The sequence below is a fragment of the Diadema setosum genome, chromosome 2 (assembly GCF_964275005.1).
Source record: "Diadema setosum chromosome 2, eeDiaSeto1, whole genome shotgun sequence".
Classification (NCBI taxonomy): domain Eukaryota; kingdom Metazoa; phylum Echinodermata; class Echinoidea; order Diadematoida; family Diadematidae; genus Diadema; species Diadema setosum.
The window spans coordinates 26,531,096-26,548,720 of NC_092686.1; the positions used below are offsets into that span (position 1 = coordinate 26,531,096).

Here is a 17,625-nt window from a genome sequence, read left to right on the forward strand (position 1 = left end):
ATGCCAGACCTTAACCATACATGTCTTAACTTTTGATAAATGTCTGACATTTAGACAAATGCCTGTAGATGCACTATCCTTGTTTGGACTTCTTCAAATGTAGCTTACTTTTTTTTTGCCAAGCAGCAGAAACATTTTTGTTTTCTTTTTACCCTAACTATGAAAAATTGATGAAATTAAGTACAATTTTATTCTTTTTTTCTTTTCTGTTTTTGTAGATATCTAGCTACACTGCCCACTGTTATACAAACCCCAGCAAAGGTATAAGCAGCCAGCATATATACAAGCATATATACAAGGCTCCTGAAACCTGCATAGTGATGCGAAAAGTCCATGGTAATATCAAAATGGGTGGGAAAAGTTGATTGTCTTACTGTGTTACATACAAACTTCAGAATACATTATCACCCTGAAGTACATGCAACATAAACTGCAGTGGACACAAGTACAAAGAGATGTGTATACGTGACTTTGTACAATGTAGTGAACTTTTAGCAAGACCTTGAGTATCTGAAACAAAAGCATGTACTGTGTACCTCTCAATCACTGACAAAAAGCCAGAAGTAATGGTAATTCAACCATAGTTACTGGTAATCATTGCAAAGTGTAGGTTCAGAAAAGCTCATTTGTGCTGATAAACTAAAAATACAGCAAAATAAGTGTTATCCACCATTAGGTATTGATGGAAGGTGTTACAATTATGTCTTTTCTTTGAGGGTACGAAACAAACATGTATATTTGTACCATCTGAAAATAGCAACAGTCATTTGTTTGTTTGTTTGTTTATTTGTTTTTTCATGAAAGCATTCCATATATGTTCACTTAAAATTGTAACCAGAGGAGAAAACTGCAGCTCGAAATGTGAATGTCATATCATTGCAAGGCTGAACACAGGAAACCACACCACAGAGACAAGTGACAATGAATTAGTGTGCAAGTGCAAAGATGCCAGCTCTGATGAGGGAGGGGGAGGGGGGATGGAGGAGAAAAAGGTCATAGGTCAGCTACTTACGTGGCAATCGATTGACAGCTGTGAAGAAACCTGAGCATAGCCAACGAAAAGAACAATCATGCACATACAGGGGGGATGAAGGATATGGGTAATATGTAAGATAGTTCATGCAAAGGGGATGGGGGGGGGGTTGGAAGAAGGGGTTTGAGAGGAGATAAAGCAGCTGTTCATTGGAAGGTGATGAACTGTGACAGCTTAATTTAACGAGGGTGATTCCATTTCAGTCGTGTTTTTGGCAGCATTTCATCCACTGGCGAGGAAAACTTCTGGAGGTAAAATCATTTGAATACTCTTGAAACTTTCACCAAATTTTCATTTGAAGTTGAAATAATTGGATTGGTATGTTTAAAATTCAGCTCGTTGTCAATACATCAATGAAAGTAGGCATTCCCAACCTTTTTCACTGTGTTTTTTTTTTTTTTTTTTCCCAAGTTATGTCCAATCTGTGAGATCAATGTTACAGTTCAACCATGAAAACAAACATTGAACCATAGGACATACCTCCCTCATACTGTAGTGAGTCATTTATATGAAATACCGTAAGTCCAAGTCTCGGTCAAAAAGATCCCAAAATTTTTGCACACAAGGACCACTAAGTTTGAGTGTTTGAAGTCACAAATAACAGTGATTGCTTCATGTTGCACATGTGTTTGAGATTAATGTCTTGACAAACAGAGATTTAATTGCATGGATTTGGCTTTGTCTTTGACATTGTCTACATCTTCACATTGTGACTTTTCACTTTTCACAAAAAAAAAACAAACTAGAAATGTCGCTTTAGCGACTGGTATGCCTCCGCCATAATGCATGATTTTCCCAATAGGTCTAGATAGTACATGTGGACAATGTGTGATTACATTTTCACAAAATTGGCAAAATATTGAAATGACAAGTTTGTCACAAATGTGTTGAATGTTCATCTTCCTTGACCTAGGTTTAATTGGATGAATAGGAGAGCATTTATCTAGGGATTTAAGGACTTTAACTTGACTTTGACCCATTCATACATTTAGGCATTGAGTAATTTTCAAGGTACAGGTGTGGAGAAAAAGTGCAATTTCTGAATTGAATAGTAAATTGTTACCATTTTCATCTGGCCCTTGACCCTAAAATTCATAAGATAATCACTTTCAGGTAGAACATGCATAATATGTACTAAGTTTCAAGATAACTTGAGCCACTTCGAGATATGGAGGAAAAAGTTAGTTCAGCACTTTCACTTGATCTTTGACCTTTTGACCTTTGAGGCAAAAAAAAAGAAGAAAAAGAAAAACTTTCCAGAGAATTTCTATTAGGTTACACATGCATACACCAAGTGTAAAAAAATAATAACCCTGCTGGCATTGCATAAATATGAGGGAAATAGTAAAATTTTGAAGTGTTGCACTTGACCTTTGACCCCTGACCTTTGACCCCATGAACCCTACATTCTCTAGATAATCACTTCCAGTCAGTACATGTATATACTATGTTCCATGAAGATACCTTGAACAATTTTCCAAGGCACGGAGAAAAAAAAGAAGTTTTGATATTTTTACTTGACCTTTTGACCTTTGACCTTTGACCTCATGACCCAAACTTTCACCAGAGAATCTTAATTGGGTAATACATGTATACACTAAGTTTCAAGAAAATATCTTCAGGCATTCAATAGATATGGCAAAAATAGTGAAATTTCATGTATTTGACCCTGACCTTTTGACCTTTGACCTTTGACCTCATGACGCAAACTTTCACCAGAGAATCTTAATTGGGTAATACATGTATACACTAAGTTTCAAGAAAATATCTTCAGGCATTCAATAGATATGGTGGAAATAGTGAAATTTTATGTATTTGACCTTGACCTTTTGACCTTTGACCTTGAGCATGTGCACCCAAAAGTTGATAGGCACAACACCCCCTAATACACATACATGCCAAGTTTCATTAGGATACCTCAACAGGTTTTGATAGTTACCTTGTCCACAAAATTCATTACGGACGGACGGAAGGACGGACGGACGGACGGACGGACGGACAACCCGAAAACATAATGCCTCCGGCACCACTTCGTGGCGGAGGCATAAAAAGACTGGAATCACCCAAGCTGAAATCAAATGGTAAGAGTGAGACTGTCCTGAAGCAGACAGGAGTCTGTGCCGCTTAAGACTGGGTCAGTTTTAGAAGGTTTGGCAGAATATATAATCTTATATGAGAATAAATAACAATGGAGATATTGAAAGCCAGTTCACTAATGCATGATGCACATAAATACTGCATGATGCCTTTGTCGGTAATACAATCATTACAAAATATATATGCAAATTAGCTGCAATCAGGTCAACATATAGGGCACTCGGCAACAAACGTTTGAAGCGATATATACTTTTGAATAAACTTACTTGCATGCAAAGTCTTTTGTGAGTTTATCAGAATGTCAGAGGTGAAAAACGTGTGGAATATAAGATTGATTATGGGTAGTATAGAGCAAATCAATGAATTTTCATCGCAAGTTTCCACAATGAATATTCAGCACAAATTCAAAACTAGTTCCTAGCTGCTTGTCAGTTGCAACACAGTACATTTTACTACTTTCTAATTTCTACTGATATCTCCAGCTGGTTGCTCACCAGTTTCTGTTCAGAGTGGTCATTCACAGCCACACACATCACAACATCAATTTTAATAGTCAATTCAAATCATTTCAGCAAACCTCAATGATCAAGTTGTTGCTTCTGTTAGACAAATTGATTGTACGTTTCTGGTAAACCTATCACTACATCTAAGTTTTCTATAATAAATTGACATTCAAAAAAATTTCACCCCAAAAAATGGAAGGAAAAAAATATCCTCACAGCAAGACCCTTCAGCCTTAAACCAAACATCTGTAAGAACAACCCAAACGAGAGCGTATTACCTACAAAAACGACAGCAAGTTTATTTCTGTCCCTGCAGTCACTTCCAACAACAAAAGCACCACACAAGCGTTATATTTCCTTTAACCGAGATTCAAATATGTGTGGATTAAACATGTGACTGATGCCAGTATGTTTAAAGGCATATTTCCTCCTTGTTTGTTGAATTAGCTTATTATTTCCTACTCTTCCCTCCAAAAAACACCACAGGTTGTGATTACTGTGAAAAATCACTCTAACAATGCTCACATGATATTTGAAGACATTACTTAATATTGAGACCATTCCGAGTGATGAATTCCATTTTTTTTTTTTTTTGATTCCATTCAAGGTTGTTAGGGTTTTTTCAGAGTGAAGGAATTTAAATGAACTATCCACCAAAGAATGAGAAAAAAAAGGGAAAAGAAAAAGAGAGAGAAACCTTACAAGAGTTTCACAAAACGTTCCAAGTGCACTGTCAGTCAAACAAGTTTCCCAAACATCACCCTATCAAAAGAGAATTCTTTTAACCACCGAAAGTGAATTGACAGCTAAAATCCCTCAAATAATGTGCAACTTTCATACACCGTACCCAAAATGGTTATAAATCCAATTCTTTCCATCCCATATGCAAACACAAACTGTATATTAGATCTGCACGGCAAACTTTCATAAGTAAACAGGTTCAAATCATACAAGATATCGAAGGGGATGAATTTAATGCACATCACATATTTCATTCATGTGAAACAGACGCTTTTTCATGCATGCATTCTCATTTCTTGACTCTATTGAAAGAGGAGAACTACATTCATCGGTAATACATATGTAATCTGCTCTACATGTAATTCTCAGAGGAAATATTAAAGTTGCATGAATTTGTAGATTTTAATGAAAAAGTGCAATTCTTTTGACAGCATATACTTTCTTGGCCAATGAACAACATGCATCAATATAGGTTGTTACTAACTGCTTTTCATTCACACAGCTTTGAACGGATGGAGATATTTAAGAAAGTGCAGACAAACACTCACTCATGGAAGTGAAGGGGCGAGACATGCTGGACACGGCATACTCGTAGTCGTAGACTTGTGTCTGTAGCTCATCAACTCTCTGGAATGCATCCAGTTTCATGTTGCGCTCATGGTGCAGGCGAGACTTGACCTAAGGAGATGCAGAGATTCAGTATCAATTACTTCCTGGGTTTTTTGTTTTGTTTTTTTGTTTGTTTGTTATTTTCATCCAGGGCTTGGGACAATTAAATTCAATTGAATTCAATCAATTTCAATCAAACATACAAAATAATGACAAAATAAAGTGCAGTTATAGTAACACAATACTACGAATGAAAAGTTTGGGACCCCCACAGTTGTATTAGAGTGACATGGACAAAGAATATGTAGTATATGCTGTATCTGTCATCTTTGATAACATCGCTGCACGAGAGGATTTTCTTTCTACTCTATCAACTTCATCATCACAATACAGAGTTCCAAGGACATCTACTGGTTTGATGCAATTCTTAGTGCACTCTTTAAAAATTAAAAAGTTGCTAAAGAGCATCTCTTTAATCTGGGTGTTGGATTAATTGCTTTTGTGTGTGTGGGGGGGGGGGGGGGGGTGGTGTTTTGTTGTTGTTGTTGTTGTTGTTGTTGTTGTTGTTGTTGTTGTTGTTGTTGTTGTTGTTGTTGTTGTTGTTGTTGTTGTTGTTGTTGTTGTTGTTGTTGTTGTTGTTGTTGTTGTTGTTGTTGTTGTTGTTGTTGTTGTTGTTGTTGTTGTTGTTGTTGTTGTTGTTGTTGTTGTTGTTGTTGGGGTTTTTTGTGTGTTTTTTTGGTTTTTTTTTTTTTTCCAGTGAGCAGTTTGAGGGGGGACAGAAGGGTCCAGTTATTGGCCCAGGGTCTGAATACAGCCAATGAGTGGGTACCTGGGTGACCTCCTTGCGAGTCTTCTCCTGGGTGGTGTTGTAGAGACGGGTAGTCTTCTCAAGGTCTTCCTCCATCACCTCCAGCTTGGCTGCCTTCTCCTCTATCTCATCCATCTATCAAATGGAGTAGGGCAAGAAGGTTGTAAAGTCACTTGAGATAAAGTTCTCACAATGTACTCAGCAGTTTGATTTTCATTTACAGCATAGTCAATTTCAAAATGCATTATTCTACCATTACCATAGAATCTATCTAGTGGTGACAGAGGTAATTAAGTCAGCACATATACTCCTAAAAAGAAGTATTGTGCATTTAGCTGACTGGGTCAGTGTCTCACAAATATAGTATGTGCCATTAATTGTAGTTAGTTGATTTAATTTTTGTCTAACAACCCACTGATACACAAAGTTGGGCACAGAAGCGCTCCTGGGGGATATTTTGTTCAGCGTTATGTCAAATATTTTCTCCGACAAACTATTTGAAGCTACTGAAGTCTTTGTTTTGGATTGGCTGAGAGCAAATTTGTCAGAAAAAATGTCTGACTAAATGCTTGATGAAATGTCCCCCTGAAGCACTTCAACTTATGCCCCTTTGAGTTCGCTCATACAAAGAGTCATCCCGCACCAAGACCACATAAGAAATGGCTGAAAGGGGCATAACAGTCATGGTGACCTTGGTGTAGGCAGGAACTCCTCACATATAAACTCAATGCACAGAGCATGCTGCGTACGACTTCCGGAGTGCTCTAAAGCCTGATGACTGTTTATACAGAGTATAAAGCACTTCAGGAGGGCTGGTGAACACAGCCTCGAGAGGGGCATATAACTCAGACACCCTGATCAGAGGAGGCGCCAGGATGATGGATCAGCTCTCTTACCAGTCGGTCCAGAGTGGCGGCTCTAGCCAGCTCCATCTGCCTCTGGTTCCTTGCATCCTGCTCCTCCTTGTGTTTCCGCTCCTTCTTGATCCTCAACTGTAACACACACACACATACACAAACATCATTTAGTAACTGGGACTTTTTCATGGCAATAAGGCCACACTATTTTTAGCAAAAATAAAGCAGTAAAGTCAGGGTGAGGCCTATATGCCAGCACAAGCAAATTACTGTAGTGTCTTTCCAACTCAGAGAATCACTTTCCTAACCGACACACATAATCATGTATGGGATTATGCAACGTGCTGATTGTTATTGTTATTGTTATGAAACATATGAAAAAACATAGAAATAACAAAGTTTCTTATAAAAAAAAAATCGTAGAAAAGTAATTAAGCTTTGATCAGAACAAAATCCCTTTGATTATTTTTTTCTGTTTTTCATCACCAAAGTCGGGATGCGGCTTCTCCGGCGTTGCGGCCTTATCGCCAGTGAATACGGTAATCCTTACTCACAGTATCGTAACTTTCAAAGAAAGAAATATATGGCAATACTACACATGTATATTAATAAAAGATATAGCATGCAGACACACAAAGAACAGAGACACAGTAAACAGTAAGCAAGTAAACATTCATATGATTATTACAGAAAAAAGACAGAGAGAAGTATAAACAGGAAAATAAAGAAATATACACATATACACATATACACATGCATATACATTGTACCTGTACAGTGACACAGAACATTCAAAACCATTCATAAACAGATGTGCATACTAGCAACCAACAAAGACATAAAAGAATGTAATGATTGTGGCATCTGTTTATTGTTTCAATTCATGTTGTTGCATGGTGTAGTTTACACCAAAGAACATAATATGAATTTTTATTTTGTAGCAGACAATCTATGTTCCCTCCCTTATGAGATGGACAAGGAAACCTGACTAACTCCAAGAGCAGTAAGATCGCCAAATATCAATGGAGGGAAATTCTTAAGGCGGTGAAGAAGTAATCTCATGTTAATTCTGCATCTATCGAAAATATGCCCTCTGGGGCCCATGGTTCATTCTTACGTCTCTCTCTGTTAAACAGCTAAGTATCCTAGCCCTCACTGATTAGATGACTTTCTATCTCTTCTCTTCCTCTTCCAACGAGTCTCACTGCCCACATTGAGCTTCACGGTGAAAGTCCTTGCATCTTCATAGCCATTTGGCATAGATGCTCAATGCTATGTATTAGGATCGTCCTTGGTAAGACTTTAGATTGAATGAGACCCATTCACTCACAGTTAATTCTGTACAATTTCATGCCACATTACAGTACATTCCGTAATTGTTCACACTTCACAATATCACATTCAAATCAAATTTGATATTACAGTCATGAAAAGTTTCTGTGTCTAAACCTGCTTACCAAGCATATTTTGAGAAAGACTAAATCTGACTTCAACCAACACGGATTAATTTTGAATGTACACTAACCTCTTTGTCCAGCTGTTTCTTGGTTGTCTCACGCTCCTTCTCTGATGTGGACAGCGCCTTGCGCAGTGCCAACACCTGCTGGCGGAGGAGAATAACTTCCTCGTTGGCTGACATCTTGATCTCCAGGTAGTCTCGTTTGCATCGGTCCAGGTCGTGCTGCAATTGACCAACCTGCATGGAAGAAAGAGATGACATGAAATAACAAGAACGAAATTATGGATTACAACATTACTATAAGTACTTGTGCTTCTTCTTGTGATACTACTTCTACTACTGCTGCTACTTCTGCTGCTGCTGCTACTTCTACTACTAGTTCTATTACTACAAATAATAATAATAAAAGCAGGTACAAAAACAAAGAGATAATGGAGAAGAAGAAACTTTGGAAGGGTAAGTAGATAAGACATAGAATGACATGATATAGATAAGAAATTTACATCCAGTCTGAGTCAGACCAGACACCAGACACCAAAGAGTAGTGACAATAAGAACATTCATGGAAAACTAAATGCATATTACATCATGAGAAATATTCCCCCTCTGGCTCACCAGTGCGTTGTACTGTTCCCTAATCTTGGTGATCTTCCATCCACCGAAGCTCTTCATCTTTACCAGCCGGCGGGTCAGAGCGTTGTTCTCCTTCCTCAGCTCATGGAGCTCAGTGGCACGCTTCAGATTCAGCTGCAGCCCCTCATCAGCTGCAGGTGTAAAGGTCAAAGGTTAGTGAAGCTCTGTCATGAAAACTTTTTTGTCCATGCTCATACTAAAACACCATAAGTGCTTTCATTTTTCCATCAGGGTCTTTACCAATAAATATTGGCAGCATGGTATCTCCATGTATACTCCATCTGCGTGTCATTATGCCATAGCAACAGTACATTCTAAAACACCATATCTTTAGTACGGTACACGTGATATTGAAAGTGTCAGTGCATGTATCATTAACTATCTTCCCCAAGATTTCTATGATCTTGTCTTCAGGCACACATTCTCACAATGTAATCACATCAACACTGAAATATACATGATTAGCATTCAAACAAAGTCTAGAATTGGCAAAATCACTTGCATACCTTTCAAATCAATACCACAATCCATGCTCAAATGATTACAATGTTGATTACATCTAGATCAAATGGAACATATCTTATGGATTCTTGGATGATAGAACATTCTAGAGTGCCCACAATTACTCACATCCAGACCCAGCAGTCTTCTTCTTGAATGCAGACATGGCGATGACACTCTCCTGTCGCACCTGGCTGACAATGTCTGAGGCTTCTTTGTGGAGACGCAAGCTGGCAAGAAGAGGGAATATTATCTGATATCAACTGCTTCAGAAACTATCCATTTATGTCAAAATTTTATCCACTTTTTAAGTGGTAATGTCCTACTTCTGATGGAGATAATCACATATCATTCCACTCAAAGTTCAAAATCAATCCTGTATTCAAAAGTCAATTTAAAAAATCAAAAAAAAAATTGGGGGAGGGGTGGTTTGAACACATTGAATAAATTGTATCATTATGGAGATAATTTCAATAATGTTGAAGCACAACATGTAAAAAGGTGTATTTTGCTTGACTGTATCCATAAGCATACTACTTTCTTTTTTGTTGCATTACTCCACATGAAAATATAAATGAATACATTACTTCTCAAACCCGATTATTTTTTTATTTTTTATTTCTTTCCGGAAAACTTACCCAAAGTCATCAAATTTCTGCTTGAGAGCGAAAGCACTGTCAAACAAATTCTGCACGAGGGCGTCATACTCTTCCTTGACCTGCCTCCGAACGTCAGCCTCCTTGGTCAGAGCCTGCTGGTTCATCTCGGACAGCTTGGCTCGCAGGGCTGTGATCTCTGCACCAAGGGTGAGATGGTTAACCCAATGAGGATTAGCTTATCTTGGCATAACATGCATATTTCATACTAGACAACTGTCTGAATATGGTACATTTAGGGTTAATACACAGGTTAAAGGTATGCTCTCATCAATAAGCCAAGCACTTAATATTTAATGGCAATATGCATCGAATTGATATGAATGAATTCAAAAAGACTGGCCATGAAAGATTCTATTCAAATCTTTCATATCAAATTGAAAAGAATTCAATATGACTGAAACTTTATACCTACACCAAATTTTAGAAAATTCAACATCCCTTTGTTTCTGAAATATAGTATGTCATCACTTTATTTGTGTAGCATTGTACATGCATATTGTACACGAGGATATGTATTGCCCCTAGGACATAAACATGGAGCGTGATGATACAGTTACTTGGCCAAAGTTTTTTTGCAGCTATTTTGCCAATGGATGCGTGCACTTCCCGATTTCTCTGTCCACTGCTGTACGCAACAATCTTGAACTTTACTATTCAAAAAGAATTGCAGGGAAGTATCAATTAGCAAAATATTAGAATCACTAAATGCATGGCATGCATAGCATGTGGGAATTAATTGCTTTGGTCAATGGCTGATCACTTGGTTTTTTTCAAAAGCTCAGGTGCAGTGACCCTTACCTAGTAGAAGGTCATGGCTTCTGTCTGCAAGCTGGCACTGGATGTCCACCACTGCAGCAGTGCGGATGTCATCATAGGCTTGCTGTAGGTATTTGATTTCCTGGTGATGGAAGCAAAATGAGCTATTAACATAGTGACTAGAGTACATGGATTTGACATCATGATTTAGAGTACTTCATGAAAAGTTAGCCTCTCACATATTTTGTTTAGAATTTGTAAAACAGATCAAACCATTGCATAGAAATAGTAATCATTTTTCATTGCTGTCTATTGACACGAGAAATTTTAACTGACATCAATTTTACAATGTTTTGTCTATTGCTTTTTTTCTTCTTCTTAATTCTGCTACAGCATCAGGTATTACTGACAGAATGTCACAAGACTAAGAAATATCAAATAAAATATGCATGTTTTACTAGGGCTTGACACTAAACTTTTTTCTCTAGTGGCCTCTCTGGGCCGCTAAAATCTTTAAATCTGAAACTTTGGTGGCTCGAAAAAGATATATATTGGCCCAAAATAAAAGGAAACATAGCAATCCATTTTGAATTTCAAGTGCCAAATCAGGCCACCAAAAGATCAAGCCTTCTAGGAAGTTTAGTGGCCTCACATCAATTTTAATGGCCCTGGGCCACTGATAATGCCAAGCCCTGGGTTACTGATAATGCCAAGCCCTGGGTTATACTATTCCAAAGTAGTATTCAACAGACAGCTAAACAATTGAGTGTCCAACATTCAGGATACCTGTTCTCTTTGGTAGAGCAGCTGGTGGTTCTGTCTCAGCAGGTTCTCATAGTACATGGAGTAGTTCTCATAGTTGCCCTTTTCTCTCCCCATGACGGCATTAGCCAGCCCCGTGAGGGCGTTGTTCAGCTGCTCCGAGGTGAAGATGACGCGGTCCCCGTCCCGCTCCGCCATGTTGTGCAGGGTGCGGGAGAAGTCCTCGGCGACGTGGGGTTTGGGGATCATCAGCCGCTCGTTAATTACCTAGACATCAAACAGGAAATGATGAGCAGCTTAAACTGATCTCATTGCAAACATCTTTTTTGATCACATATGATACAAACTTATTTATTGTGAATTTTGCGAACGACTGTTGGACCGCAAATTTAACAACTCACGAAAATGTCGCCATGCTCTAGGCTAATAGTGCACTTACAAAAGCCTCGGTGTCAGTTTGCAAAAACAACATCTCGCGAAAATGTCCCTGACCTGCTCATCTGCAAAAATATCTGTACGCAAAAATAACTACAGCTTATACAGTATCTAATTCTGATATGAACATTCAGTGATAAACAAAACAAAAATATCTTTCTACAATGGGTTACATCATGATGACAATCTGCAGCTTGCAAATTTTGATTAGATCCAAAAAAAATAATCTCACAAGTACTTTTCATTAACCACTTTGAAAAAATAAATTTAATTCTATATACCAAAATCAGGTGTTTCATAATTCTGGCATTCTGGTAAAGAGTTTACTCTTGATTTAAATTTTTAGGGAAAAATTGGAAAGACCTGCAAAGTAGTTGAAATATCATGCAGACAGCGACAGGTAACCTTCACTGCATATCTAGTGACAGTGGGCTCTGAACTAATGAAATATCTTATGGATGGGAGAGTAATCAAAGCCCAAGTACATGGTCAAAATTCCAAAATTCAAACTCACGGGTCTCTTCCAGAGGTCAGTAGGCAGGTTTCCCTCGTCCCTGGCCCTCTCGGCCACCACGAGGGCATGTTCCCGGGCCGCCTTGCGCTGGAGCTCATGGATCATATGGTGCTCCAGGTTGTCTAGGAGCTTGACCAGCTGTTTGGCCCGTAGCTCCATCTCGGACACTCCCTTGGGGGCCACGATGGGCTGCGAGTCCGCCACCATCCCCTCGTATAGGTCCCCCTGGTGACACACATGAATATATAACAATGCACTTAACTTGTACTCTATTGTATATACAACAATGAAATGCCAGTGAAAAGGTGGTAAGCTTCTTGAACAGAGCATATGCATCTATGTCATGTGCACTAGATCTCACAACCAGACTGGGCCTAAGAGGTCTTTGAGCATCCTGTCATTGAATGAAATAAATTTTTGTGAGAATAAATGCACTGAGCATTTCCATCGACAATGTGCTTCTCACAAAAACACTACCAAATTTAAAGATGCAGTGATATTCTCGTTTTCTTACTAGTATATAAATTCAAACCATGTAATTCAGGTATTATGTTCACACCAACAGTCATTACACAGTGTGATCAAGACAGCCAAGATTGAAAGTTTGCAGTTACACTAAATGTAGCTTCATGTGGAAAAGATTGATTAGATGAGGTCATTTGAACTAACCAAATACACCTGATCACAACCTTTTTGGTTCAGAGTCTGCAGGTAAATCTTGATCTTTTATTACACACAAAATAGTCAGTGCTACTCTGTTTCAATTACACACACAAAAATGCTTACTCTTATGGGAAGCACGGGAAAATGCACACAGAGAAAAGGAATCAAGCTCTATGTACTAGCATCTAACCACTGCTTGCAAACAACAGTCCATGATTTTGATGCAAATCTATTCCTTCTAGTGTGGCTCAGCATTTCACAATAGAGATAACATCACTGTCTGTTCCACCCACCTGACCATATCGCCTGGCAATGCTCTTCACCACTGGGTAGAGGATTTCCTGCTTGTATGTTTGACTGATGAAAAGGAAAGGAAGAGAATGTTAGAGTCCCATGAAAGTGCGATAACTTCTACAAAGTCTTTAACCCGTTGAGGAACAGTCCCGACTCCCGAGAATACTCGAGCTGGTGTCGATGGGAAATGCGTGTTGTGGCAAAATTAGCCCGTCTTCAACGGATTAATTTAAAACACTATTGACATAAAATTTAAATAATGGCATGTTTTAAAGCCATATGGATAATGTGGTATCAGGAGCCAAGGAAATGGAGAGGAGGGGATTATTTTCAGTTTGATTGTAATCGGGGGGGGGGGGGGGTAACCTTTGTACTCTCTGTATGGTCTTAATGAACTACTGAAACAAAAATAACCTCAATAAACTGTTGCATGACAAATCACTTTTGCTACTAATACAAAACAACTGCATAACCGAACATGTCATAGACACAGCACCTTGCACAGTGCTTGCCTTCCTTCATGTTCAATGCTTTTTTTGGGAGGACAAAATCAAATAAATAGTGAGTTAGCTCATTCCGGCATTTTTGCTTTAAAAGTTGTCTTTCACATCAAGATATGGTACATTATATCTGATCTTTCACTGATCAAATGTTCAGTCCCAAACCCACCAAATATATTTCAAGTCTTTCACATCTACATCTGAACTTACAAAGAGCTAAGTATTTATCAGTATCAAACTCACCAAAATTTCTTGTAGAGAGCTGGAGTGTTGACGTCTTCGATTGCAAGCTTCCGTCGACCCCATTCCACTTTGAAAACCTCCAGCCGTTTCCATAGCAACAGGAAGTCCTTCAGGAGGGAGTAGGCCTTCACAGGTTCCTTGGTTCTAGAGAGGGCCTTCCCTGTCATTGAAACCACTAGCCAAACAGAATAGAGAACAAGGAAATAATTTGTCCATACTGCCAAATGTGGAGCGACATGAAACAAATAACTTTGTTACTGTAAAACCAAAAATATTCACAGCAAGAAATTTTCACAAAGTGCCACTGGTATTCAATGCATACAGTGTAGACAATAACTTTTGCATGCACTTTATTTTCACAAATCTTGGCTCCTCGCGAAATCTGCAAAATATTCATGCACATGAACATTTCTGGTTTTACAGTACTTCCTAGAAGATGTTATATCAAAATTTTCATATGTAAGCTGGTTTGTGTTAATTCATGTTTTGACTGATTTAAAAAGATGACATATTTAACAAACATGGGTGGGAAATAAACCCTGGAGTCTTCTTTTTTTTTTTTTCATTTCAAAGCATTCAAAGCTCTGCTAAAGTCTCCTCTTTAGAATCATCAAAATCATCTTGGATTGTTGTATACACAAGCTTTGATCACAATGCATTTGAAGAAAATAGCAAAACTCTGACTACACGGTGGTGAAAATCACAGGATGTCTTCATTTTGTCTACACTTTTCTTTATTTAACACTGCAGCTCTTCCTGCACAAGCACAACGTGAAATGTTCAGCATTTATGCAGTATACTGCAATGTCCGAGTGTCAATGTCTAGATGTGAGCTAGCATTAGATACATGTAGATGCCCCCAATAGCACTGTATGAAACTGAGTCAGATCCAGCTGTGGAGCTCACCTTCCTTGGTCTCCTTGATGGAGACATCGCTGGCACTGGCTGGCCGAGAGTGACTGGAGCTCTTGCCGCTGGCCGCACTCCGGGGTCGGGAAGGAGCCTTCCCACTGGTGGCATCCTCGTTTCCATCCTCCTCATCATCTGGCGCCATGACGATATCCTGCTGGCCACTAAGGAGCACATCCTCCATGAGAAGGGACACGCCCAAAATCTCTCCATTGGCAACGTGTCTGGAAGCAACCAATGAAAGGGAGAGTTATTGATGTCAACGCCCTTTGTCTGCCAAATAAGGGCATCTACCATCAAGTCTTTTTTTTTTTTTGCTGATCAGTACATGTGAAGTGTCCCAAATATAGCCATCAATCTGTAAGGACTACAACTGTATGCATCATACGTTTAGCAGGGTTTTCATCTTTGCAAACTTTGCAAGTCATGGTGTATCTGCAAATTTTAAACATGCAAAAATATCAACTCTGATCCTGACATGAATTCCACAGGGTACATATGTATGTGCATGAATATATCTGTCTGTAGCTGTACTCCACAATCACAAATTTAATACAACTCACAAAATTGTCAGATTGTCCCCATTCTCAAAAATTCCAACTCGCTATCAAAATGTATGGCATATACAGTATGTGATTCTGTTTATCCCGAATGGATTAAAATGTTTTTATAAATTGCATATTGGATTGCGTCATTGTCTGAATACCTGTGACAGAAGATTAGTCAAACTGGCACAGAGGGGATATAAATAGAATTCCAATGAAGAATGCACACAACTTCTGGCTGAGTGTGCACTGGCATTTATAGGGTTAAATACCAGCAAGAAGTCTGGCTCCCTCACCTGTCCACATCCTTGAGACCCGAGAGACAAAGCTGCATGTTGTGTTCAATCTGCTGCCACTGCCAGAACCTCAGGGCAAAGGGACCTCTCCTGATGGTTGAAGAAGGAACGAAACAAGATGTATACAATTAATGCTCTGAATTTTTCCATTGATACTCCACTTTTTAATTTTGATAGACCTGGCATTAAATTTGTCTGTTACAAACAATGTTGTTTGTCTCTTTTTTTCATGGATATCCAGAGGGGTGTACATCACAGATTTTTTTTTTTTTTTTTTTTTTTTTTTTGCTGTAAAGGTACTGAATGTCAATCTCAATATTTGATACATCTTCTCAATAAGGTGACTACTGTAAGTACCCTCAAAATACTACCAATACACACCACTCCTTGTTACTTTCACAGTTTTGTTTCTGCTTATGTTTTCTAATAATTTGTATCACATTATGCTCAGAGATTTTGCTAGATCTTTGAATTTCTTCTCCTAATAAATGATGATTTGTATTTGTCACAGGAGTATTGCGGTTTGCTGTTACCGTCTTCTGATTGAAAAGATAGCACTGCGTAGCCAGACATAAAATGACTGATGTTGGATGCAAATGGTCAGTAAAGCACATCATGCATCTTCTGGAAAACAGCTGTAACCACTGAAAATACCAATTACAGATAAAAACATGACAAACAGTCTCTAAAATGTCTTATTTAAACAATTGAATAATGGTGTCTCTTCCAAAGGAGGACAAAATGTTTCAGGATTGAAATTGTGATAATGGAGGGATAGATAATAATGTATTTTGCATGAAGGCATCTCTCATTATTAGTAAGTCTAGGACTTGAATGATGCTGTACCTCCCGAGGAAGGTGCGGTGTGGGAAGAGCTCCTGTGCCTTGAAGTCCCGGGGCTGCAGAGGCTCAGGGGTGGGCAGGTAGGCATTGTAGAGGGTGGCCCGCTGCACGTTGCTCAGGGATGGCAGGGCGTGCGACATGTTGGCCGTCACGCTGCGGTATCCCCCAACATTCTTCGTTGACAGGAGCGTGTCGCGGAGAGTGTAACGCACAGAGGAGTCAAATTCCAGGAACAAGACATCACGCCTCAGACTCAGGAAATCCGCAACCTACATAAATGTAGCAGTAATATGAAAAAAATGAATAAATAAATGCAAGAATGCCTTCATCTCATTAAAAAATAGCAAAAAAAAAAAAAAAGAGAAAAAAGTGCTAAATGGTGATCGCATAATATGAAATGCACATCATACAAAATTTGAAATCTTAAGGGTGGGAACAATAATGCAGTGATTGGTCAACATATGTGACAACATTTAACTTCTGCAAGAGAGAATTTGTGTGCACTGTTAGTGTACATAATTGTGAACAAGAGTCAATAACCTTTTTTTGCCTCTGTTGAACTTTAAAACCAACCTGTTCGGGGTTGAGGGGGTCATCCATGTTGTTGAGCTGTCTCTGAATCTCTCGTAGCTCGGAGCAGATGCCCTCAGTCCCACCCCAGTCTGCTGTGATCACTTCTTTCCTCTGGGAGCCAAGTCTGAAGACAAACAGAGAGAGACAGGCAGACAAACAGACAGACAGGTACAGACAGGCGGACAGACGGACAAAAAGAGAGATGGAGAGAAGATTATATCCAACGGACACATGCATTCAATCTCTATTATAAAATTGTGATATGGATCCTAATTGAATGCTTGGCTAAGAGCTATCATATGACCACTTTTTAATTTTGCCTACAGACCCAACCTTAATTCTAATGACCAGCCATTGAGATGGGTCTCTTACAGAGAAAGACAACTTTCCAA

At 38.8% G+C, this 17,625-nt stretch overlaps 1 protein-coding gene across 1 annotated transcript in view; it reads right to left on the reverse strand.

The window, feature by feature from the left end:
• The window catches only part of LOC140243708 (uncharacterized), a 55,580-nt gene that overhangs the window by 6,062 nt on the left and 31,893 nt on the right, over positions 1-17,625 (reverse strand). Inside the window, exons 29-45 of the mRNA XM_072323372.1 lie at positions 17,234-17,357; positions 16,664-16,929; positions 15,818-15,907; positions 14,974-15,200; positions 14,068-14,242; positions 13,324-13,387; positions 12,368-12,592; positions 11,443-11,685; positions 10,699-10,798; positions 9,880-10,036; positions 9,371-9,471; positions 8,723-8,871; positions 8,174-8,344; positions 6,688-6,783; positions 5,813-5,926; positions 4,923-5,052; positions 1,013-1,042 (exon numbers count right to left, since the gene is read on the reverse strand). Coding sequence (XP_072179473.1) covers positions 1,013-1,042; positions 4,923-5,052; positions 5,813-5,926; positions 6,688-6,783; positions 8,174-8,344; positions 8,723-8,871; positions 9,371-9,471; positions 9,880-10,036; positions 10,699-10,798; positions 11,443-11,685; positions 12,368-12,592; positions 13,324-13,387; positions 14,068-14,242; positions 14,974-15,200; positions 15,818-15,907; positions 16,664-16,929; positions 17,234-17,357 — 2,462 coding nt within the window. The remainder of the gene's footprint in view (positions 1-1,012; positions 1,043-4,922; positions 5,053-5,812; positions 5,927-6,687; positions 6,784-8,173; positions 8,345-8,722; positions 8,872-9,370; positions 9,472-9,879; positions 10,037-10,698; positions 10,799-11,442; positions 11,686-12,367; positions 12,593-13,323; positions 13,388-14,067; positions 14,243-14,973; positions 15,201-15,817; positions 15,908-16,663; positions 16,930-17,233; positions 17,358-17,625) is intronic.